The sequence below is a fragment of the Filicampus tigris genome, chromosome 7 (genome assembly GCF_054856515.1).
Source record: "Filicampus tigris isolate MCC_2025a chromosome 7, RoL_Ftig_1.0, whole genome shotgun sequence".
Taxonomy (NCBI): Eukaryota; Metazoa; Chordata; class Actinopteri; order Syngnathiformes; family Syngnathidae; genus Filicampus; species Filicampus tigris.
This window is the reverse complement of record NC_141223.1, coordinates 17,265,223-17,291,013: the sequence shown is the minus strand read 5'-3', so window position 1 is coordinate 17,291,013 and position 25,791 is coordinate 17,265,223. Positions and strand designations below refer to the sequence as shown.

Sequence of the window (25,791 nt, the reverse complement as noted above, 5' to 3'; positions counted from 1 at the left end):
GCGTGGGTATTTGTACTCCCACGTTTCCAAAACATGCACATCAGGTTCATTCAAAACGCCAAATTGTCCACTAACGTGCCTTTGAATGGTTGTGTTTCTGTATGTGCCCTGCAATTGGCTAGCGACCAGTTCAGGGCAAACTCTGCCTCTCCCCCAAAGTGAGCTGGATAGGCTCCAGCTCACCCGCAACCCAAATGAGGACAAGTGGTATTGAAAATGGATGGATTGTTTGTTTACGCTTTTAGAATGCAAGGGAAAGTTTGCTTGAAAAGGAAATGAATAATCTCCATCCACATCCATGTTAAATTGGTGACGGCGTGGTGACTCTCATGACAAGCTTAATTGTCACTCACTTGTCCTTTTCCGCACAGCATTAAGTCAAACCCCAGTTTTGTTTGAGCGCCATTACGAACCGTGATAGTATGTGTGTGCGTGTACGTGTGTGAGTAAGTGAAAAGCTGAGACAAATATTCATGTATTCATTAAACACCCCCGCACCATGGTGATGTGTTGTGACACCCGTCCTGTTACAGATAATGGATTGAATAAATTCCTGCTATTTAGCTCTTTGTGTGTGTGTGCGGATGCTAGTATGGTGCGTGTGTGTGAGTGAACTACTTCATGTACAAGTGTGACCTCTCAAGTTGAACACAATCTCTTCACGATCTGTGACAAATCCCCGTAGGAAATGATAGTAGTTCCTAAGTCAAACTGTGGCCATCATGATACTTAAATGTGTAGAGTAACATTCTTTGGCACCTTCTGTCATATTATTACCGGTACATTAAAACGATGAAACAAGCATACATAAGCATCAAATGCTAGCAGCATAATGTTAGTTGATTACACTAATGGAGGGGCTGTTTAATTCGGGGCAGCTAGCTACCTAGTGGCAAACTCTTGCCACTTTAATGGCTAATGTTAGTAACCGACCCCAAAGCCCGTAGGGCTGAATGATTTATCGCTCTGGGGCCGAAATCACGATCTGCGACAACGCGATTTCGAGATCGCCAAAGATGTGGTTTCTTTAAAGGGCACTCATCCCCCTCGCTCACCATTAGTGGCATGTTTCTGTGGGCAGGTCCAGCGCCGAACTGGTTTTTAAAAAAAAAAAAAAAAAAAAGCATTGTCCTACTACACACTGTCGCCTGTACTCCTGGAGGTCATTTCGTTCGCGGCTGCTTGAATGCTAGGCGCTAAGCTAGCTTGCACTCGAGCAGCACGGTCTTTATCTATACTATATGTAAGTCAGTGCAAAGCAGTAACGAGGTGCGTGCAAAAATATTGGAAAAATATTGACTTAAGTACATAGAACATGTACATTAGTACAAAATGTAAGACATTTTGGGGTTAAAAATAGATTTTTATATACACAATTGCACATAAATGCATATTTATACTTGACGGCAAGTAGTACAGTAGTAATACTTGAACCATGTTTAAAACTTGAAAAAAGACTGCCTCCCTCACAAAACCTATTCAGTGTCCTTGTATTATTAGAGTAATAGCTTTTAATGTTTTTGATGTTATAATGGCATTTTGTGTCATATTTGTGAATATTACTGTACATTGTGACTATTGCACTGAACCTTGATTTCAAGAAAATCACAAATTAAATAAAAATCGCAACATCAGTCAGAAAAATCGCAATACAATTTTTTCCTAAAATCGTTCAGCCCTACCTGTGGGTATTGTTATATTGTTTGTCTACTTGTGTTGAAGCACAGTTTTTGGTCAAATATTTGTTACTTAAAGGGGTAGTCAACCCAAAACATTTTTTCAATAATATGTTCTTTGCAGGCCCACTAGTTGAAACAAGGCATTGTGATTAATATTGCGTTTGTGGAATATGAGTTAAGCAGCAAAATCCACCCATTCTCAGGGGGCGGCCATTTTGTCACTTCTGTCGACTGAAAATGACATAACAATTGCTGAGGGCTCGACCAATCATGGCTCAATTTCAGAAAACAGGTGAGCCGAGATTGGTTGTTACCTGAGCAACTTTGAGATGGCTAAAAACAGGTGGCTTTTGCTGCTTAACTCTTATTCTGCAAACACAATATTAATTAGAATGTCATGTCATGACTAGTGAAGGCGCATAGAACATATTATTCCAAAAGACTTTGGGGGGTTGACTTGCCCTTTAAAGGATTATATCACCACAACATTCATTATATTTGTTATCTATAGCCTTTTACATTGGGCGATTAAACTAATAGACTATTTTATTAAGTTACCGTATGTGTTTGTTTTGATCGAATGACAGGTAATTCTCTGTTTTAAGTTTGGTTTGAATGTAAACATCATCTGGGAGTGGCAATATATAGCTTGAAGGTTGTCACTATTCATATTTTTAGAATCATTTACTTTTTACCCTGATTACTTTTTATTAAGCAAATATTGTTCGTTATCTATTTAGATCAAAGGAAAAATAATCAGTCAGCTTTCATGAAGGACTGCAAAAATCAGAGAAGAATTATGGTTTGGAGGCTGAAATTAAAGGGTTGGGACACAGTTAGGGTAAACAATGGCTCAAAACAATTACTCAAATATTTAAGTTCAATGCCACCATCTCGCGCTCATGTCTTGAATTTTTGCTCTCAAGTCAAAGCAAAACAATCGGCCGAGTATCACTCATAAGTCAAAGTACGTCTGTATCAGTATAACACCTCTAATGCGTTAATAAAAGATTTTCAGAAATGTTGTGTGGTGTCATGGATAACAATTTAAGTTTGTGACCAACTTCAGAATATTTCCCCTCACATTTATGGTAAAACTTCAAGTTTTCCAGCGTTTGTCTTTTTGAGATATCAGAACGATACTGCAGTCCCCCATTTAGAGCCCATGTGGGCGTACTTGTGTGAGTGACTTTTCCAACAATTGTGTTCTTATTTTGATGACACCACCCAAATAGTAAGCACATGTGCAAGATTGACAGATGGAGAGATGGGTGAGTGCAGGGGAGGACGGGTGGATGCGGGAGCGAGGGATAAATATTGACTGATTGGTCTCAAGATTGACAGCCACACAATAATGCCACTGTTCCTACTTTTTTTTTTTCTTTCCAATTGCAAACTTTCCTTTTTGGTAATTCCTCCTACGCTTGTAAAAGCTGCACTTCTTGAATGATGTACTGTGTGATATGCACAGTCCTGACGTGTTTATATGCAGGAGTCATTTACTGGAAGCCCTTTCCTGTCTTTGTGCATGATTGGACTAACCGCAGCAACAATAGTCTGTGATCCACGAAAACGCTATGAAACCTAATCCCATTTTGTCTCCCTAATGAAATTCCATTGCAGCCAGTTTGTGTTCATATTTGTGATTATTTTACAATGCATTATTCCCGGTGTAATTTACTCTCATCTTGTTAGCATTTATTTATGTTCTTCAAGAGGCCGCTACGTGCCCTTGGTGGCGCACCAGCGCTCTGCCTTAAAGATTAAAATAACATCCCATATGTCACATTACGCGTCAGGGAGCGTTATGCAGACAGATCACATGCAATCAAGCGGGCTCGCTCCAAACGGAATCTGCCGCTGCCGTTCGGATCATGACGAGGGGCCGGTGACCCTGTGCGGGGGCTTTTTCTTCACACACATCACTTCCCTTGCTTTTTTTTTTTTTCCGCAGAGGAAACTTCTCTGGAGGAGCAAGTGCGAAGGATAAAGTACATCGAGGCCATCGAGGGCGACTCCTTTGTTCCCCAGGCTTTCAAATCATCCCGGGACGACGTCAAGGTGCAGTGCGGCCGTTTTTGCTCCCTCATTCAATTCTCCAGCAACAAATCAAGCGTTCCCATTCAGACAAAATGGTGCATCCTGCATCTGTCACCCTCGCAGATGGAGACCAAACACATAAGTCATTATTGAAATGTTCCCCCGATTTGATTTGTCGGAGCTCCTTTGAGAAGACAGGCGGCAATATGTGACAGAAACCTTATGTCCACTTGAAAGACGCTGGCCAAGGTCGAGACCCACCATAACGTTGACCTCCACCAAGGAGCTAGACATTTTTTTTTTTAAACTGCATATTCTTTCAGTTTGTAAACGTCAGATCATTCCAGTTTGTATTATACCTTATTTTGCTATCATATCAAAACTATGAGCTGACTTGGTTGTCTGACAGGAAAAGATTAATCTGCACGCAAATGTACCTTCACTTATGAACTTCCGTCATGTATGGAGGCACAATAAGGTATTAAAGTTTACCAAAACAGGCCTACTCAAATGGAACTAACCCAACTAGTTGCACACAATCTTGTTGGAACATAACGCGAGGCTCCCGCAAATTGAGGATTAGTTGAAGTATCCAATACTGTATTTTGCTTTCAAGCGATTTTCAACACTTAATATTCATTAATAATTTGTTAAAACAATAATAATAAGAATAAACTACCAGGGAGGTGAGCACGATTATTTAAATTATTGATATGAAATTGACCTAATTTGGACAAAGATTTCCGCCTGACAGTGGTGATATCGTTTACTGTACATTTCATTGAATTTGGACATTTTTAAGCAGGGTTGCAAAGCGGTGAGGCATTCCCCGAAAGCGTCCAGTAAATTTACGTGGGAAGGTAAAATGGAAATCAACCCAAACATATTTTTTTCCAAGAATATGTTCCCAGCAGGCCCACGAGTTAAAACAAGGCATTCTGATTCATATTGCGTTTGTGGAATATCAGGGGGTGGCCATTTTATCACTTCTGTCAACTGAAAATGACATCTCAACTGCTCAGGGCCACAAACACAATATTTATCAGAATGCGTTGTTTCAACCAGTGGACTTGCATAGACGTATTCTTGAAAAAAATATATGTTTGGGTTGACTTCCTCTTAAAGCTAATTGGAAACGTTCCATGGTAATTGAGGATTCGATGGAAGGTCATCAAATTCAAGTAGTAATGTAAACCTTTGGCTGGTAAGAGTATTTGCTCCTTGGCTAATCATCATGCTTGTTAGCACCAGCACCTCTTACACCACAACACAAATGGTAAACATTTCTCTCGGCCTGCTCGTTACACACTTAGAAACATGAATGCACTTGACAACATGTCCTGCTTGATGTCTGCCTTTGCAGGTGTTGGACAGCGTGTCCTTTTGGATTCTTTTGGTTTTACTTGCATCAAAATAGCTCTGAGTCATTATTTTGACTAATGCAACTGGAAAGGGTGGCTCAAGTGTCTTTTACAGTAACAAAATAACCCTTAAAATATAATCATAACAAAAGGGATTGTGTTGCCGCTAGTTTAAAAGCTGCACCAATGAAACTTTACAAGCATCAAAAACATAATCATTCTCTTTTATTTTCAGTATTTAGCGAAAGGAAAAGGAACATGCTCTTATCTTAATAATAATCTCGAACAGTGCCAGTCAAACTTTAGCATCATTTCCTTTGTAAGTGCAAACATTTTTTTGAGTAAGCTGCTGCGTGTGTGAACCTGATATTGTGAGCATATGTAATATGTTATTCATTTTGCTTCAAGTGCTTTATGCATGCGACAGGCTTGCGCTGCCACCTGGTGGTCAAATGTAGGCCTCAGCCATTGACACTGCCCAGGTTGTTTTACTACATGCAGCAGGCGAGTAGTTTTGTTTCTATGTGATACAGATGTATGGCAACAGTTAGTTTTTTACAAAATCCATAAACAAGTGGTTGAAATTTGTTTGAGCTGTTTATGTATAACTAAGTCAGTGGGACTGTTATTGTGAACGCTAACATGTATTATTCATTATATTACAGGTTTGGGCACTGCTTTGGCCATGACCCCCAAATAAAATCAGGAAGCCGAAATTGGGGGGTGGGCGGTCTGTTTTAATGCCATATCTCCACTATCAAGTTCTACGTAGTCACAGTCTTTACAGACTTTCAGAAATTAAATGATATAATGTATTTAGAAACCTCTTAATTAACCCCCCAAAAATGCTGATTACAGCAACACACCGGTGAAGCAATGTGAATCACAAACATGAAAACTAAAGTGGTGACGCAACACAAAAAGTCAACAACAACAAAAAACAATGCGACAAATACGTGTATACATGTTGACTGGCAATGAAAGGTTCATTGCACCGTATTAGACTAAAAAATATGTGTGTTGGCGTAATATGTTCATATCAACATTATTATCATCATCACTCACTGTGCTTCTGCCACTCACGTTCCCAATGTCTTAATGCGGCATTATTGTTCAAGAGCAAATCAACCCAAACACTTTTTTTTTTTCAAGATATCAATCATGGCTCAGCTTTAGAAAACAGGTAAGCTGTGATTGGTTACCTGAGCCCTAAACAACTCTGATGTCATTTTCAGTTGACAGAAGTGACAAAATAGCCACCCCCTGAGATGGCTAAAAAGGGGTGGATTTTGCTGCTTAACTTGTATTCCACAAACCCGATATTCATCAGAATGCCTTCTTCCAACTAATGGCCTGCATAGAACCTATTATTGAAAAAAAAAAAACGGTTGGGTTGACTCTTGACTCTTTAACACTTCTCATCCTCAAGGCTATGTTGAATCAAGTTCTGAGTTTCTAGTTCTCTACATTCTCCAAACCTTCATTGAATTAGAATAACAATGCATATTCATTCCAATCATATTTTTATATGTGCAGTAGTATGGAGAAGTGGTTTTGATTTATTTGTTCCCTCAACCATTTATGTTTTTCTTGTCAGACTGAGCCTGTGGTGAAGCAGGAGTCGGACTCGGCGGACTACGCGGACCTCACTTTTCCCCTGTCCATCGTCTATAACGACAGCGACACTTTGGCTCATCCCGCTGTGAGTGGTCACCGTGACAACCCCTCACGGCACATTCCGTCCCAATCGGGCACTCTCAAATCCTCTTTGACCACACATCGTGCGAGTAAAATACTACGAGTAGCATGATACTTCGAGTGGCATAGGACCCTTAGCGTGTGTATACGCGCGCTCTGCATATCCTCCTCCAATCACCTCCTCTGCAGAGAAATGATGACAAACGAGAAAGAAAACTTTCAACTGCACTAATGCTCCCCGGGGCTCCCCACTCATTTATCTCCAGTGGGCAAACTAAGTTATGACCTGACGTATGCAGATAACCCCCCCACACATATATATACACACACACACACACACAAGGCCCTGCGACAGGCTGATGTATGGTACCAATATGCCCCAGGCGGGCCCCGGCCTCAGCTCCGCTCCCAATTAGAACAGATGACTCACATTAGCCCAGCCCACATCGTGTCACCATACACACACACACACACACACACACACACACACACACACACATTAGCACTGTGACACCAGCGCAGGGCCAATTGACAAGCGTTCAACAGTGTCAAACAAAATAACACAGTTAAAAAAAAGCAGCGTCGGATTGGGAGTGAAGGATTGACACGTTGCTCTCCAATCTGCATGATAACACACACACACACACACACACACACACACACACAGGTACAATAACACACTAAATCAATCAATACACAATGCTTCAGTTTCAAGGTTTTACTTCCTAATAAGCGCTTGACGTATCACAATGTGCAGCAGTGGGTTCTACTGTAATTAGGGCTGAACAATTTGTGGAATTCAAATCGACATCGCAAAGTAGTAGAATGCAAACAGTCAAAGCAAACGGGAGTGTTTCTCGGATGCGTTGAGTTTTCTCAAAAAGTATCTTTTTGGTGCTCTCCAGTCGAGGGATCAGCGCAGGACTTCAAAAAACAAGAACCTGAGGCACTCAAAGTGATTCTGAATTTAAAGGCCTTTATTTTAACATGGCCAGTTGAAAAAATGTAAGCCTTTGTAGGCCTTCTTCAGTAGAATGCAAATTTCAAATCGCCAAGGCTACAATTTTGAGGGAGAAAAAAACTCTACTTCATTCCATTCAGTCTGTGTCTGTATTGAATTTCCCTCACGTTATCAAAAAAAGTATCTATCCATTTGTGGTCAAACAGCTAAAGAGTTCAACTATAATGTGATGAAAGTCAAGTCTAAGTCGACTAACCGATGAGGTGACTGAGATTTTTTTCAGCAGTGTTGCATTGTTGGTGTGTGCTGTCCCACCTAGCGTCTATGATGAAGTACGTTTTTATTAACGCGCAGTTGTTTGTGCATAATTAGACATAACATTATGGTGACTTGGATGGATTTCCATTTCCACTGGTATAAATCTTTTGCAGTTAGCGGTGGACGTAATAGCCAAAGCTCGCAGGCTATCCGCTTTGCTCTTCCACAACCAACTTTTTTTTGCCATACACGTATATTGCAGTATGGCAATGGCAGCAGAGAGGCGAGTCAAAAATCCTCTGTAAATTGGCCGATCGGAGTAGTCAAGTCGACTAATTGGTTCAACCCCTGATACCTGTCTTCCCATCGAGCTACCTGTCTTTCTGTCAATCTGCAGTACCCGGTATTTGTCTGTTTGTCTGTCATGGAGACTTTGAGGTAACCTGCAGAGCAGACGGTCACCCTCCGTCTCCAGACTGCAAATGAATGGCGCAAATGTGAGGTCAGAAATCTGTCGTTTTTCAACCAAATTTTACACAGCCCTGATCTGGACTATATCTTTTTGAATAATTACAATTCTGGCATAGTCGCACAAACTGTTCATTGTATTTAAGATGTGAAGGTATTTTGTTTAATCTGGATGATAAAACATAACAAACCTGAACATAAACCCGTGTTTCCGTTATTTTATTAAACTGACCTAAAGTGTTGAATGTTACGTGTGGCGAATCAATGTCTTGTGTCAAAGTGTCCAGTCAATTGTATTTACAGTTTTGAGTTCCTCTCAGACCCAAGCTCCTCACATTTAACCCAAACCCCACAAAAAAGCGTCAAAGGCAAGGGAAAACTCCCTCAAAGGCAACTTCAGACAGAACCGAGACTCAGTATGCCTCGACTGGTTGAGTTGACGAAAAAAAATCTTGTGGCCATCATTGATGTAGTAACTGTCGTCACCATACAGTGCACCGTGAATAATTAAAATGTGCTCTGTGTCCTGTCCCACACAGCTGTTCATGGACAAAGAGAAAGCTGAGGAGTTGTGGCTCAACAGGCTTATTTCACTTCGCCAGGAGAGGCTCATGGGAAGTCCTGTGTCCTAACCAGCGAACGTCAGGAGATCCGTCCTATTCTCAGGATACCTTTGTTGCGGCTCTGCTTCTTGTTCGCATTCTTCACGGTGACACAGAATTGTTGCTTCATTTTTATTGTATCTGCTTGAATGAAACCTTGTGACAATAAAATCAACTCAGAATTAAAGTAGATTAAAACTCTGATGTGATTCTGGTTTCGCTGTTGTGTTAGTATGCCCTTGTCAAGAAAAAGTAACGCTTTCACAAAAGATGACAGGATTTACTTTACCGTGTTAGTTGTACAGTAGATGTACAAGCTATGCAGCCTTTTTCACACGCCATTTTTATTAAAGAAAAAAGACCCCCCCCAAAGGTCTCATGATGGAAAGTAAAAATGAACTGAGATAATGTGGTTGCACAAATGCGCGCACTACCATATAAAGTAGATTAACTCCAAACAACATTTTGATGTTCTAGTAGGCTTTTCCTGACTTTTTGTGTGTGTGCTTTATAGCCGAAGCCAGAACGTTTTTGTGCTAACACTGACTGCTGGAACTGTTTCTAATTCCCTCCACCTTGACTAAGGCCACATTTGCAGCTGAAGGAAAACAAACCCACAATATGATGCTGCTATCACCATATTCACTGTCAGTATAGTATTCTTTTGGCAATGAGCAGTGTTGTGTTTGCCCTAAAAATACCTTTTGCAATTATGTCAAAAATAAATTCAACTTTGGTCTCACGCGGCCATAGCACATTTTCCCACTTACGTTTGGGCTGTTTCAAGTGTGTATTTTTTTCCTTTGAATGAGATCAGAGATTGTTGTGACGTGTACAAAATAGCCAGCACTTTTCAGAAATTACTGCAGCTCATTCAGTGTTGCTCTCAGTCTTATCATTCTCCCTGGACAGTTTTCTTCTGGTCTTTTCAGCAATTTTAAAGGGATGTCCAATTCTTGGTATTTTCTCCACTTCATAACAACCGTCTTTGCTGGTTACAAGGGATTAATGCCTTGAAAAGTCTTTTGTGTCCTTCTCCTGACTGATACCTTAGATTTCAGCGAGATCCCGCTGATGCTGTGGAAGCTTTCTACGATAATGGCTTGTTTTGCAACATATGACTACAAAGACTGGTTTGTTTGCGGTTAAGATCAAACTTGTTATTTTTATTTTATTTTTATTTATTTTTTCAATTGAGTTCTACAGGTTGTAGGCCACTTTTGATAGTGCCAAGTTTTGAAATTTGAAATTATCTGTCTCTTGTGACTTTTGAACGGGGATGTGTGGACTTCATATCCAGTGTAGCATGAGTTGTCCTATGTAAACAATTTAGTTAATAACAACGCTGCTTGAAAACTATCTCTTCTTTTTCTTATTAACTGTTACCTTGTAGACTGGACTTGATGCAGCTGTAACTCGTGTTCATTCACGGCTGCATTTTAATTATGAGTGACAACTTATAGCAGTGGAGAGAATCAGAGCCGGGCCTATTTATGGAGCATTCCAAATGGTAAATCTATACCCAGCGTGGGACACTTTGTCTCCCCGACATCGCCTCCAAATAGCCAGAGTGGTAATGAAGTCCTAAATACTGTACAAGCATGCTCGAAAGGAAGATCGAGCACACCTAAACCACCGCGTTAACTTTGCGTCTTAATGTTATTTGATCCTCGCACGCTGGTATGCAAGTCACTGTGTTACAGTCACTTAACGATGACGAGCATAAAAGTGAGTGAAATGTAGGACTTTATTACAAGAAACTTCGAGAACGCCGTCGTCATGACAACCCTGGTCGACACAACAGTCTCGTGGACGCAAGTAGTCTAAATCAGCCAATCGGAGGACAGGATCCCGTCACGTGGTTGAATGCCCTGGGTCCTAAATCACCCCTAGTCTTTTTGCAGTGACTGTAATCGAGCCCGCTGCACCTGTGGCGTACACGGACTATTATGTTGATTTGAACCGTTTGTTTTATTAGTTCATTATTTTCTTTTCTTTTACGATTTTTTCCTCGAGATGTTCAGACGCGACAATGTCGGGGACATTGACGACGACCCCTTCTTCTCGTAAGTTATTGGCCACAACAATTTAAGAGAGTTTGTTTGATACTCCTGGAATGGGGGTTCAAATCTAGAATATTTTTAAAGTGTAAAAAATAGAATGTGGGAGGATTTCTCTCAGTCTCTGTCATCTCTCAGTCTCTGTCATGTGTGAGACCGAGACGCAAAGGATCTATTAACAAAACGCCTTGGTGAATTCACTCATGGGGAATGGATTGTAACCTTGCCTGCAAACTTGAGTTCTCGCGGTATTCGTTGGTTCCGAGTAGTTGAACTCTTTTGAGTGATTCTCGTATCACTCTGGCCAGGATTAACTTTAGCAGGTTAAATGGTTTGCTCCACTTTCTCCTTCATATCAAGGTCCAGTTTGTAACTACATAACGTAAATGATGCTGAAATATAATTTTTAAGAATTGCCATCTTAAACCAATTACTCTTGTTTCTGTTCTGAATGTGGAGATGTGCTGGTGCTCACTGCATGGCGTATCTAATGGAATACAGGGACAAATCCCACCCCCAAATCCTGAAAAAGCCTATACCACCGATTCGCAGAGTGATACGAATACGTGGGCTCCCTGTAGTTTTACACAGAATTAAACTTTCGAAATGCATAATGTTATCGTAGCAGTTTTAATCCAGTAAGGGATATTTAAGTACAAGTCAGTTGTATTTAACTTTTTATTACGATACCTTTCATTTAATCATTTAGAAATGTTTGTTTTCAAACCGTTATTCGTGTACATGTGTCATGTTAATGTTCAAATTGTGCATTATGTTAAAGTGGCTAACAAGATAACTGTGATGTAGCAGGTTTCAAAATATAATCAGTCTATAATCAATACACACTTGTTTGATGACTAAGGCTTTAAATGGGAGGTCAACTCAAACATGTTTTTTTTCAAGAATATGTTCTATGCAGGCCCACTAGTTGAAACAAGGCATTCTGATTAATGTTGATTTTGTGGAATATGAGTTAATCCACCCGTTTTTAGCTATCTCGTGGGGGCAGCCGTTTTGTCACTTCTGTCGACTGAAAATGACATCACAACTGCTCAGGCTCAGGTAACGACCAATCATGGCTCACCTGTTTTCTGAAGCTGAGCCATGATTGTTCGTTACCTGAGCAATTGTGATGTCATTCTCAGTCGACAGAAGTGACAAAATGGCCGCCCCCTGAGATGGACAAAAACGGGTGGATTAACTCTTATTCCACAAACACAATATTAATCAGAATGCCTTGTTTCAATTAGTGTGCCTGCATAGAACATATTCTTGAAAAAATATGTTTGAGTTGACTTCCCATTTAAAAAAATTAAAGGTAAAGGATGTCAACCCTCCATTTTTGTGTATGCGGCCCTCGGACGACAAAGTTTAGACAACCCTGCCTTGACTGTTGGGAATTACAAAGTACATGCAGTGGAACCTTCAAGCTCTCACATGAACTCATGGAAATGGAAATGAATACCACAAGAGTCAGCACCTTTTTTCAACCGTACAGGCAATGTTTTAAGCAACTTTTAATCATCATACCCTGCGTAGAGATCCATTCCGAGCACACCGGGATCACATGCGCCAGATGATGCGGAGCTTCTCTGAGCCATTTGGTGGACCCTTCATGCCCAGCATCACGGACGGGAGAAGTCGTGGCCACAGTGCGGCGGAGCCTCCAGCACTGAGGGGCGAACACAGGGTAAGAACATGACCGTGACGTATAGGAACCGATCCAATCCACATGTGCAAGCCTCATTAGTTGTGTTCTCAAGAAATTAAAGTATGGAGGCTTAAGAGGAGCAACACTCGCACAGACAGGCATTAGGCTATGATAGTGTCTGGTTTAGAAGAAGGTCAACAACACCCTTGGCCTCTCCAAGCGTTATATCTGTCGCCCAGAGCAGCACTATTTATAGGCCATTGTTTCACTGGCACATTATAGTTTCTTGCAAGTACAACAGTCTCAAAAGTGACTGAACTTGTTCCAAACTCAAACTGTCACTGTCATCAAACAATTTCATATCGGTGCCGGCAACTTGTTCCAAGCTCAAACTGTCACCGTCATCAAACCTTTCATAAGTAACATTTGAACATTCTTAACACAAGTGTGAAATGAAAGTGTAAGCTGGCATTTTACTAAAAATTGAGCGTCCATTATTCGTCATCCGTCTGCAGGGTGGGTACCCTTCCGTCTTCTGTCATTCGCTTTTTTTCCACTCGAACTGGATTTCATTCTGCTTCACAACGGTGGTATACAAGGCTGCGACATGAGAGCTTTTTAAACTACTTACATTGTATACTTACATTGCTATAATAAAAGTGTGAAAACAATTGCAACTACTGTGCTAAATAGATGACTGACCTCCATCTTGATAAATCACTCTATGCGTGTCATGCAGTTTTAAAATATTTGATATTTTTCAATCTTGGGGTACATGAACCAGCAGATGGGAATACAGTACATCATGTACTACGTAAAATTTGAACAAACAGTCTTTGCTGGTCTAATTTCAAAACAGATTTGTTTAAATGTAATATTAGGTGATCATAAATTAGGATTCCCAGTCATAACGGCCCTCTTTAGGAAGCCAAAAGTATGATGTAGCCTGCGACAAAAATGAGTTTGACACCCCAGATTTAAGTTCTATCACTTTGAGATCTAAAAAAAAAAATAGCTGTTGCTGTACCAAACAGAATTGGACGCCGCTACTTGGAAAAAAGGGGGACTCAAGTTTTGTACCCGTTAACCTTCCCTCGAATCAGGACAAGCATGTGAACGGGTTTAATCCCTCCATACCATGGAGGCCTGCATATTTATCCTTGATAATGACTTTCATTACAAGCTTGGCCTCAATAGGCAGCAACTCGATGCCTCTTAATTACTGCAGCCTGCTGCCATTAACTTGATAATGCGTCCTGCGCTAATGACCTCAGTGACTGAACCGCAGCTATCCAAACATTTGGTTTGATCCTTTTGGTTTGCATGGGGTGCAGATATCCACATCATATTTTGCTCGTAAGTCGTAACTTGCTCATTTACCAACCGATTTTCATGACGTTTAGTTCTTTAACGCCAGTGCATGTGCAATCATTTTTTATCGTTTGAAAACATGCCAATAAAAACATATTTTTACCAGTGAAAGGTTACTCCCAGTTCCCTTACAGCATTGTTTCCAACTTTATGCAGCACAATGTACTGGCATCCTTGCCTTTTTTGTCTTCTTGCCGGGCGTCCACACACATGGAATTCATGATTTAACCCTCCCATCTTAGCATCATTGTAGTCACGCAGCTCAAAGGGAGTGTCATACCTACCTATTCATATGGTGAATAATCAGTGGCGTGTACAGATAAACTTCAGGTGATGCTGAAGCACTTGCCCCTCTACCCAAAGCTCTCGGTGGTCCGTGCATTAGTAAGTAAGGAGCAATTGTAGTAATCAATACAAATACAATTCAATGAAGAAATCGAACAGTCAGTCAAGATAACTGGGCTCAGGTAACGTCCAATCATGGCTCAGCTTCAGAAAACAGGTGAGCCGTGGTTGGTCGTTACCTCAGCCTGAGCAGTTGTGATGTCATTTTCAGTCGACAGAAGTGACAAAATGGCCGCCCCCAGGAGATGCCTAAAAACGTGTGGATTAACTCTTATTCCACAAACGCAATATTTAACAGAATGCCTTGTTTCAACTAGTGGGCTTGCATAGAACATATTCGTCAAAAAAAATGTTTGAGTTGACTCCCTATCAATACCAAACGTCTTCTATTGACATTTCCAGACCTATGTCAAAAGGACGTCACAAGTCAAGATGGTGGTCAAGTCAGTGAAAACAAACTCTTGTATGACATTTATATAGATAATGATTCAAGCTGGTAAAAACCTAAAATATCTAGGAAGGATACAGTGCATTTTATCACACTTGAGAACGATTCCTACCATTTAAGAATTGCTCACTACAAAGCACTGCATTCTTGGTTAGCTTCCATTCCGGAAAGTCTAGTTCCACCCTCTTCACTCTGTTTACCCACTTTCTCTGTCAGGATCCACACAGTAATATGGAATGATAATTTCGTTTCCATCATGTTATGGTTGGACTATCCAACTGCACAACAACCTCTAGGCATAATTTTCTGCAAGCTTTATATGCTAGTCACAGGCAAAAGCGATACAATACAGTGGATTGTTTTCACCGACTAAGGCGTGGTGCATCGTGAAATGCCAGGATGTTCGGAATTGTCAATAAAGTATTCCATGTGTGCAGAAGTCCCTTTTTTTTCCTGGAGCACTTGCCCCCCAAAATGTCTGTGCACGCCACTGTGAATAAAAATGACAATAATTATATAATGAGTAATACTGATCTAATGAATAGTGTAGATGAGATCAATCTCTTTGATTATGCCAAAACCTCATTTTTGAAATATGGGTCACTGTGACTCATTTTGCTGTGGAAGGTCACATTTCATTGAAATGTGTCGCAGCTTGACATGACTGATTGAAAAACATGCAGTTGGGTGTTAAAATGTTTCTGACACCTATTCACACTTATGGTTTAAGTTTTCAATGAACCTAACGTGCATGTTTTTGGATTGTGCCAGAGTACCCGGAGAAAAGCCACTCAAGCACGAGGAGAACACGCAAACTCCCCACAGGAAGCCCGCAGCCAAGCGATGCGAACTCCCAACTTCAGAACTGTGAGGCAGACGTGTTGCCCCCTCAATACAATAAAACTCAAAATCCAATGTCACTGAAATAAAACAATTTGGTAATTGAACAAATAGCAGAAAATATTAGGAACCTCAAAGCGTAAAAGAGCCATCGTCTAGTCACTTCAAAATATCTAAGGCAGTGTTTTTGTATATGGTGGTAAAAAAGAAGCCACAAAGGTTGTGTAACAGTTAAGTGTGTTCAAATCTTATTTAAAACATTCTTAATACAGTTTACTCATTTACTGACAGCTGTTTTTGAGCATTTTGACTGATCTTTACCCACCAAACCCACCAAAAGAGTAGACTAGAGGTTTAATTTGACCGCCTTGCCTTCTGTGGTAATCAGCAGTAGAACATGGGATGTTTTCTGACCAAAACGTGCGAAAACATTTTTTTTGGTTTGTAAAAAGAAAAAAGAAAAACTACGTTAAGCAGAACGTTGACTTCAACACTAATATTTTTTGCTTTTGTGACACCACAAACTATAAAAGAAAAACAAAAACAACACGATAAAAGGTATTTTGATTCCATCATAATTATTTCATTACACATAATACAACGAGACACGCTATGTGTGATGCTGACTCACCGCATGTCTCGAGTTAAACATCAGTGGCTTTTTTACAGTGTTCATCATTCACTACATGAACTCCACAAAAACCCAACATATTTGGGATGAAATGTAACAATTTATTAATGTCATGTTATAAATATCGGGCTACCGGTAATGTCAGACCCTATAGGATCGTATAGTTGTTACAGTGGTTTTACAAACCTCAATATCATAGACAAGCTGGGCGTGACCCTCTTCCATGCCTGTCTGCCAAAAAACATACACTAACGATATAGTGTTGGATTTCATTTGACGTACATAGAAATCCAAGATATTGTTCAAAGATACCTCTCAAAACTGAGGCTTCCTCTCGTTCATCGAGATTGGTGCAACTTTGCTTCAGTGTCACGATTTTTAATTCATCGTATTTTGCTTTAAATTCTGAAACCAAGGCATAATTTTCTCGTATTCAAGAGACGTTAGTCCTTCACATTCTGGTTGCGAAGCAAATCATGCTGGAACACGTTGGCCACATAATACACTTGAGTATTTGTCTGTTTTTTATCTGTATTTTTTTTTTTTTATCTAGTTTGCAACACATTAGATTCCCAGAGGGAAAAGTACTTCTGTCCAATTACCTTTCATGGAGTTAACTTAGCAAAGAGTGTTCACATTTCCCTGCTGTCTCCTGAGGGAAGCCGCTCACTGCTTCATATCACTTTTCATCCTCTGGGCATGCTTGTTTATAAATGTACAGTCACATGGTGCTGTTTTTGAGTCTTAGAATAATTCAGATTTTCTATTTGTTTGAGATATTTAGATAAGAGATATATATTTTTTACTGTATGACTGTATTTGTGATTAGCACGTGACTGTAGCATAGTGGAAGGTGTTGATAAAAATGTGAACAGCCAAAATATTCAAACAAAACTCTCAGTACAATGCAGTGACCTTTGGAGCCTTAACAACACGTTCCTTATCTTGTACCCTCACGCTCTTCTGCTCAAAGGCAGTCAGGTCTAAATATAAACAAGTCACAAATGGAAGTGGCATTTATTTATCCAAAGATGCCACCGTGGGATAAAATTGGCCTGCCAGATAGTGAGCAGGAGTGTTTTATTTACATCAGCTTGACCTTTTGGGAAAGAGCTGAGCGAGCGGAGCAGAGCAGCCTTGGACTCTTCAGCCCCTGCGTAGCCTTCCCAGAATGAAGCTCAGTTTCAGCGTTAAAGCCCGCGCTAATCTCTGGCAATGCGACCCAATTACACATGGAACACAAGTCATTCAACACCACGCAGATTGTGGCCCCTGCGCATAACACACACATGCATAGCGATAGATGCCAAGATGCTAATGCAGAGCTGCGGAGTCATAAACACCGGCAGTTTTGTTCTCGATGAAGCCCCGTCTTCCTGTCGTCAACACGCAAGGCTTCAACTTCCATAATTATAAACTTGCATGTATCAGAATGATCAATTTCTCAGGTAAACCAGCAGATTCCCTGCAAAAACTCCACTTTGTGTCTTCTCATATGTTCTATATTGTGCCTAAAAGTCTATGCTTATTTTTCATATAATTTTTTCAACTTTCAGGACCTCAGTCGCTCATTGTTGCCCTTTGACAGAACGGTCAGTAGATTGCTCTTCAAGTAATGTTCAACTGTTAATCTATTTTTGTCGAATGCATCCTCTTAACGCTTCCTCTAGTCTAGTACTCATCAAAGTAACCCAAACTTGTGTCCAAAAAGTCACTCTTGCTTCTTTTTTTATATATAGTTACTTTCAGGTATCATTCGGACAGATGTGAGGCCAACAGCTTAATAAGCTTTGCAGTTTTTATAAGTCGTTTCCGTGCCTTATGGCTTGCCAAATGAGTGTTTTTTCTGTCCTCGACTGCAGTTCTGTGCCAAGTTTTAGACGCTTCATGGCCGTTACACTACTCCAACGTGAAAAACAAACTACTCCAACGTGAAAAACAACATATAAAATTTGTGATAAACAACACAGCGAGAGGCGTCCTATTTGCACCGTGGTTGAAAACACCAAATTCCTTGAGCGGGCGTTCGCATAAAGCCAGGGAAAGTGTATCTTGTAACTCGGCATCCACAAAAGCTTGATACAGCGGAAGCCTGCCGAGTTCCGGTGGAGCCCTCTGGATAGACTTTCCCAGGCTTTGCACGAACGCCTGCTCTCGAAGTTTGGTTTTTCATCCATATTGGTGGTAGCAGCATGCCACTTTATTCTCCATTACAAAGCTGACTGTTTACACAGCAAGCAGCGACTCTCTTTCGGTCTTTCATATCTATAATCCCTTTGAACCCAGAAACATGTCACCCTCCCCCAGAGGTGGCTAGCAACGAGTTACATTTACTCCATTACATTTATTTGAGTAAGTTTGGGGAAATTGTGTACTTCTAGAAGTAGTTTTAAATCACAATACTTTTTACTTTCACTTGAGTAGATTTGTGAAGAAGAAACTACTCTTACTCCGCTACATTAGGATACATTTAACCCGTTACTTAAATCCCCTCCGCGTACGTACGTCTCTCTCTCTCGCTCTCTCTCTCGCTTTCTCTTTTTCTTTCTCTCTTTCTCTCTCTCTCTCTCTCAAAAGCCGCATTTATTTTGTTATTCGCTGTCTGCAGCCTGTGAGAGACTTTTCAGTCAAAAAAAGTACAGGGGCTGAAATTTTGTGCTATTTGTGCTTAATTTATTTATTTCATTTTTATTTTATTGTTTCTTAAAGTACTTTTAATTAAAAAAAATGTTGTGGTAATTACCATCCTCTATTTTGTTACAAAGACGTCGATATTGTCATTGTCTACAAACATATCTTAACTATATATCACCTTCGACTGGCTTTAGTGGTTCAAAGTCCACAAGCCCATCGTCTATATCACTGCCCTTACTCATTTCAAAGCTCCCGCTATCGATGTCGCCCGCCATTATGACTCGAAAGAATTCCAGAACAACCTCTGCGGGCTCACGATACCCTCACGTGTATATTCTGATATATTTCATTGGTTTAGAGAACAAAAATTGGTTTAAAAAAAAAGAAAATGACATATATGTTCTCCAGGCTTAAAGGGTAGAAAGACACAACAGCGCTCCGGGCTTTAAGGGTAGAAAGTCGGTCCTTAATAGGTTAAGGTACATGATCCTGGTGAACATGTCTTTTCCATTGCGCTGCTTGTTTAGCACCGATCCTGTTTATAGGAACTTGCCATGATAGCATAAATTGCAGAGATGGGCACTTACCTTATTTTGACGGCCCATGCTCTATCCGCAACCTTGGCACACTTCCGTCATCGTCCCTCCGTCCTTATTCGTAAAAATAATCGTTCTCCGACACCGTCCGTCCTCAACCTTTTTAAGGCCTTCCGTCTTTATATTTCATCAGTCATCAGCTCTGTGGTATTGTAGAAAGGAACAGTGGTCTTTCTTTTTAAAAGAACGCAACACGTCATTCGGTACTTGATCCGGTTAGGGATGATGACAGGGATGGACAAAAACCCACTTCGGTCCTTGCGTAGTCCGTCCTTTTTAAAAAACTTCTCCTCCGTCCCCAAAATGCGCTAAATTGCAGTCAGGGAGGCAAATGCAAGCCTGTGCTGTCAAATGCTGATGAGCACAAGTGTTCGCATCTGTCCAAATAATACCTGGAATGAAACAGAAAGGAAATGTATGGTCTTTTTTTTTTAGACACCCTATATTTTTTGATGTTCACATACTCCATTTATTTTCACAACCAAACAAATTGCTTGATTCTTGAACAGTTATTGAACAATGGTCGAATAATGCAAACAATTGTGTTTGTTTTGCTAGCACCTCACTTAAATCCAAATTGTGGTGTTGTCCATAGACATACAAATCTGAACACAATGCAAATCTGGTGTTATAAACTGTTATAAAGACAGCACTTCAGTCTTTCTGCACCTATCAATTAGATTTTCTTTAGTCTTAAGTCAACCTAAAATGCATGTTTTGGACTGTAAGAAGCCAAAGTAGCTGCAGAAAAACGAGCATGAGGAAAACATGCAAATTCTGTGCATGAAGGCCTGAGCTGAGATTTGAAACCCAAACCTCAGAACTGCTAACAAATAATCCACAATGTTGGCCGTGTTTCTGAATATTGTGTGAACGTGTCAAATGTGAACACTGTAAACTGGCAAAAGGTACGACGCAGAGGCGAGGGAACCGCGGCACATGCCAATTATGACCTGCGACTAAAACTCATGAAATATACACTATATACTCTTAGTTAATGTTCATTTAACTCCTACAGGTGTAAATATACTTTTTTCATGTATAATGATCAATGAAAAAACAATCACGTCAATATTATGTTGTGACTGAGTGAGATTCAAACTTAGAAGTTAAGATGATGTCTTTTCAACCAGGAGCCAGTGATGATCGGGTGCAATTATGTGAAAAGTCACTGCATGAAATACAAACAACAGTCAACGCAAAATCGCAAACAGAACTCGACAGCATCACGTCTTCAAATAAATACGGCCTGACAATTTTAGTGTTAAGTTTAATTACCGCTGTTAAGTTTAATTACCGTACACAATTCTATACTTACGATGCCAGTGGTCCAAGCCAAAAAGAAATAATTGTTTGCATGCGGTTTACGTTGCCGTGGTTTGCGTGAACGTTAATAGGTCACAGTGTGGTGAATGTCCCACTTTAATGGATGTAACACGGATGACGCATATGGCACGCCGAACCTGACGCATGTTTTGCTTGTATATGAGTTGTTCATGAGCTGCTAATGCCTTGAGAGCAGGTGGCATCCAAGCATAAGCTTCCAGCCGCGGTGACTATTCTTTGTACCTTGTGTGTTTGTGCAGGACGCCTCCACGAGCCCTTTCGGCATGTTCGACAGCATCATGACCAACATGAGGAGCAGCATGGATGGGATGTACAAAAACTTTGTGAGTTCACACCCAAAACTGTTTTTGTGCCTCTTACATTCGCAGTGCAAGTAGAACTGTGTTCATTTGTGTTTGTGTGTAGGAGAACTTGTCTACAGACGCAAACACGCACTCATTCAGCTCCTCGTCAGTCATGACGTATTCCAAGGTTGGAAACGACCCCCCAAAGGTCTTCCAGGCCTCGTCGTCGACACGCCGGGCCCCAGGAGGTGTAAGTGCATCACCACAGGCATATGTTGACCCTCTCATGTAGGACCGGCTGATTGGGTCATTAAACTCTCAACTTAACTTTTGTTTATCTAGCTGTATTCAGTCAACTTATTGATGCTTCTCTGGTAGTAGCAATCAAAACAGTGGTCTTTGTAAAAGCAGAATTCCTGATACCGTCTGAGACTGAAGATGTGCTGACTTGTGGTCAATGAATTTAGACTGTATTTTTTAAGGAAATAGCATGCTTGGTTGGTTTTGACTGGCTCTCATCTTGGTGACAAACTGCATTCGGAGTCAATACAACTTTATCGTTGTAATATTATAATGTAAATCTTTAAAAACCTCTTGAGAATATAAACGTTTTGGTCGAAAATGTACGACTTCAATCTCAAAATATACCACTTTTTCTTAAAAGATACAGATTGACATTAATCTCAAACGATTATGACTTTGGTCTCAAGTGTTTGTTTTTTTATCAGTGAGGCCCTAATTACCCTTCCTTGAGTTCTTACCGCTGCCAAGGCGGTTAGGTTTCCATCACTTGTTAGTAAGCAGGATGACACTGACCAAGGAAAAGGAAAATATTTCCATATTTGGATAATACTATACACATGGACAAAATTGTTGGTGCCCGTCTGTTAATGGAAGAAAAAGCCCAAATGGCCACAGCAATAACATTGAATCTGACAAAAGTAAAAAATACAGTTTATCAATATAAACCCAAATATTAACCAATGAAAATCACATTGCTTTTGACCTATGGTTCATTTGTCAGATTCAAGTTATTTCTGTGACCAATGTGTTTTTTCCTTAGAACAGGGGTACCAACGATTTTTTTCCACATTTGCAGAGAAAGATAGCCTTTAATTTCTTAGTGACTACAACATGAATCTTAACGACAAAACCATTGTGCCTGCATGAGGTGATTAGCTGTGAAAATGTACAGTACGGCTCTAATCCAAATGAGTTTTTTTCTTCCTTGGTGTGCCATTAGAAAAAAAAAATCAAATAACATATACAGTAGCTATCTGTTTTGAACAATTTTTAAACTATCAATATGCTTATTCATGTGCAGATGAAGGAGACTGTGAAAGCCTTGAAAGACTCTGAAAGTGGTTTGGAGAAGATGGCCATCGGTCACCACATCCAAGACAGAGGACACGTCGTTGAGAAGAAACTGAACAAGAAAACAGGAGATAAGGAGTTTACACAAGACTTCCAGAATATGGATGAATGTGGGTTAATGAGTTTTATCAGTGTCATGCATGGCATTGCATTGATTTTGCTTGTCCTTCTCTTCATGGCCGTTCTCTCTTAGCTGAAGCACAGTCCTTTGACAAGGAGTGGCAGCAGGAGTTGTCCAAGTTTAAGCCGTCTAGCTCCATGGCTCAGCTGGAGCCATCCCGACGTCGCAGAGGTCAGCAGGCACCTTTAGCTGCACCTGAGCGGACCCACAGGTCAGTAGAAGCACAGGTTAATACCAGAGGTGGGCATTCCGTTGGACTGACGGACCGGTCCATCTAGCCATCACTGATGGATGCCCGTTTTGCTGACATTAGGTGATAGATGGAAAACTTTAAAAAAAAAAAAAAAAAAGACGACTAAGCACAGACAGACGGAGGTTGATTTTCGTCCGTCTGTGTAATCATCACGAACCTGGTTAACTCCATTACGTTATGATGTACATAGTGCACTCCATTTACCATTTTAAACAAATCGGGCCAGATAATGGATGGATGGATTTTTCAATTTTTCATCTGTTGGACTTTTTTTTTTAATTGTACGGATTGATGATTGACAAACTGGCTTTGATGTTTACTGCCTTAAGCACAGTTAAAATAGCATGACGGACTAACCGACACACGATTACAGTTTAGTTCGGCTTGAAAAATAGACGGGATGACGGACGGGTACCCAGTCTGCTGACGAATGACAGACCAGAAAATAATAAAATGCCCACCTCTGGTTAATACAGTAGTACCTCCATTTATTTGACCCGATATATGCGTTTTTCAAGAGACGAGCCATCATAAGAGCTGTCGCAACAAAAATGTTTAGTTGCCATACATGGTGGCAGGAAACTTCACAACAAGCAGGGCTTTGTGAGCACTTCTTTAAGAAAGAGGCTTCAAGCTGTTTATTGCCACTCGCAGTTGAAGTCTACTTAAAAATTAAACAAAACAAAGAGACGTACACATATTTAACCAAACAATATTGCTTTGTCTTATGGAAGTCTAGTATCTTAAGGCTAACACACGATTCACAACGCTTTGGACAGGCTCACAAAACTAGCATCGGTGTTGCGGTAATTTAAACCCCTTACTCACATGTATGTCTGTATTTATCCTCTGCATAAATCAAAGACTTATTATTACTATTTAGTTTGTTCTTACTGTATGTGAGTCAACATTTGAAGTTCAACCAAAAATCTCTGGAAAAATATACCTCAAAAATTGATGAAAAAATGTCAACCTTGCCATGAGTGATGATGAAGGCGTCGAATGTTTGAGCTTGTACTTTCTTTTTTGGGAGGTTTACCAATGATGGCAAAGAGAACATCTACTATATTTTCTTTTGGACTTGTCGTCATTAGAGTCAAAGGTGATGGAGCCTATCCCAGTTGGATTTGGAGGTTCCACTATAATCATGTGTCATTTTCAACAGTACAGGGTCGTGGGGTTGGGGGACGGGATGCTGGAGCCTATTCCAGCTGACTTTGGGTGAAAGGCGAACTACACTCTGAACCCTGATCTGGTTGCCAGCCAGTTGCAGGGCATCTACTATAATCAACAACAAAAAAAGAAAACTCAGACCAATGGCTTTGTTTATTAATGTGTTTTGTTGTCTTCCACAGAGAACCCAAGTCCAAAACTAAGAGTATCCTGAAAGCTTCCAACTCGACAAATCAGTAGAAATCATCATCATCATCATCTTCTTTGCAAGTCTCCATGGCTCACAATACAATCGCACACACACACACTGAATGGTATCATCCCCATGACTAAATCAGATGGAGCTGACCCATGAATTGAAACATACACACTTGGACTTTGTATTGTCACAGTTTCTCAAGGTTTGTTAGTGTTGCACAGTTTATGGGTGGCAACTTGACGTTTAAGGTGCTGCTTCTGCTCCCATCTCACTCCATATTAACGGTCACATCTCCCACTTTGGTCGCAATGGCATAGTCGATTGAGGAAGTCAGGGAGTGAAGCGTTGCAAATAACAGGATAACCGTGAAGTGTTGGCTGGTTTCTGAACGAGTGGACCAATTGGTGTCCACCAAAGAGATAAGTGAGAAATGTACAGGAAGTGCCAGCAGAAGAAAAATGTGTGGACACTACCACAGGGGCAGTTTGATCAGGCAGACAAGACAGCGTATAGAGTTTTTTTATTTTTATTTTTTCACTCTTAGCCCATATAAGACACTACTGTCTGATTGACTTGCTGATGGGATGGATGCTGAAAAAGGAATTCCACTTAAATTGTCACTGTAGGGCCGTAACAACTTGAGTGACTGACTTAGGAGCTACTAATGCGCTTAGAATAGGTCAAATGTATCTTGTCGAGTACCTAAAATGTCGTGTCTGCTGTAATCATTGTACAAAGAAACATTTGTTTCCCTTTTTGTATTGTTCATTTTTCATCCGAGCTCAGTAATGCCATTTGCAAGTGTTGTGTATATTTTTGAATATACATTTAGCATCAAAAAATAAAAAATGTCTCCACCAAAATGCGTCGACAGATAATTTGGGATCTAAGCACTTGATCTGAAACGTCATACCCACAAATACTACTATTCGGCACCTGGCCATGACAGAATATTCAGTCGCTCTCCCCCTTTGTAAATACAGTACACAATGGATATAAAAAGTCTGCACACCCCTATTCAAATGCCATTTTTGTTTTTTGCGGATGTAACAAATGAGACCAAACATGTTATAAAAGACATGGGAAAATGTGAGTCAAAAAGGTCATCATAAAAATAATACATCTACACAAAAACTTTGACAAAAATAAAGTGAATCCAAATAGAGAAAAATGATGAAGCGTGTAGTGTTTTTCTCCGTGCAGAATTACCTATATTTGGCAGGACACGTGCTTCTCAACCAGGTAAAGGAGTTGCCGGTTGAAGAGAAGCACCTGTGGCTAAAGCCAAACTGTGGCAGTGTTTTTACTTTCTGGACATGGATTTGACAAACCTGAGCACACATTGGGGAAAGGGTTCAATATTCAAAATACTGTACAACAAAAACTACTTGATAAGT

The 25,791-nt window shown here is 40.4% G+C and overlaps 2 protein-coding genes across 5 annotated transcripts in view; both read left to right on the top strand.

Moving 5' to 3' along the window:
• The window catches only part of rsrc1 (arginine/serine-rich coiled-coil 1), a 155,462-nt gene extending 146,193 nt beyond the window's left edge, over nucleotides 1–9,269 (top strand). For both annotated transcript variants that reach the window (XM_086035252.1, XM_086035253.1), the window contains exons 8-10: nucleotides 3,634–3,740; nucleotides 6,678–6,782; nucleotides 9,005–9,269. In XM_086035252.1, the coding sequence (XP_085891378.1) occupies nucleotides 3,634–3,740; nucleotides 6,678–6,782; nucleotides 9,005–9,097 (305 nt within the window). In that variant the 3' untranslated portion in view covers nucleotides 9,098–9,269. The remainder of the gene's footprint in view (nucleotides 1–3,633; nucleotides 3,741–6,677; nucleotides 6,783–9,004) is intronic.
• Nucleotides 9,270–10,660: 1,391 nt separating this feature from the next.
• mlf1 (myeloid leukemia factor 1) lies at nucleotides 10,661–25,257 on the top strand. 3 transcript variants are annotated; one of them, XM_086035254.1, is made up of 9 exons: nucleotides 10,661–11,133; nucleotides 12,667–12,817; nucleotides 15,714–15,809; nucleotides 17,970–18,005; nucleotides 21,230–21,313; nucleotides 21,396–21,524; nucleotides 22,599–22,758; nucleotides 22,842–22,980; nucleotides 24,378–25,257. In XM_086035254.1, the coding sequence occupies exons 1-9, from the start codon at nucleotides 11,084–11,086 to the stop codon at nucleotides 24,433–24,435; spliced, it is 903 nt and encodes a 300-aa protein (XP_085891380.1). In that variant the 5' UTR covers nucleotides 10,661–11,083; the 3' UTR covers nucleotides 24,436–25,257. The 3 variants fall into 3 exon arrangements, with proteins under 3 accessions (XP_085891380.1, XP_085891381.1, XP_085891383.1); XM_086035255.1 differs by lacking the exon at nucleotides 17,970–18,005 and having other exon boundaries at nucleotides 10,918–11,133; XM_086035257.1 differs by lacking the exons at nucleotides 15,714–15,809; nucleotides 17,970–18,005 and having other exon boundaries at nucleotides 10,941–11,133.
• The last annotated feature ends 534 nt before the right edge of the window (nucleotides 25,258–25,791 follow it).

Bases quoted from the DNA above. Each gene is read 5' to 3' on its own strand.
- mlf1 (XM_086035254.1), top strand. From the start codon at position 11,084: ATGTTCAGACGCGACAATGTCGGGGACATTGACGACGACCCCTTCTTC. The intron at 15,810-17,969 runs GTGAGGCAGACG...TTCAACTTTCAG, and splicing joins GAACTCCCAACTTCAGAACT to GACCTCAGTCGCTCATTGTT. The intron at 21,314-21,395 runs GTGAGTTCACAC...GTTTGTGTGTAG, and splicing joins ATGGGATGTACAAAAACTTT to GAGAACTTGTCTACAGACGC.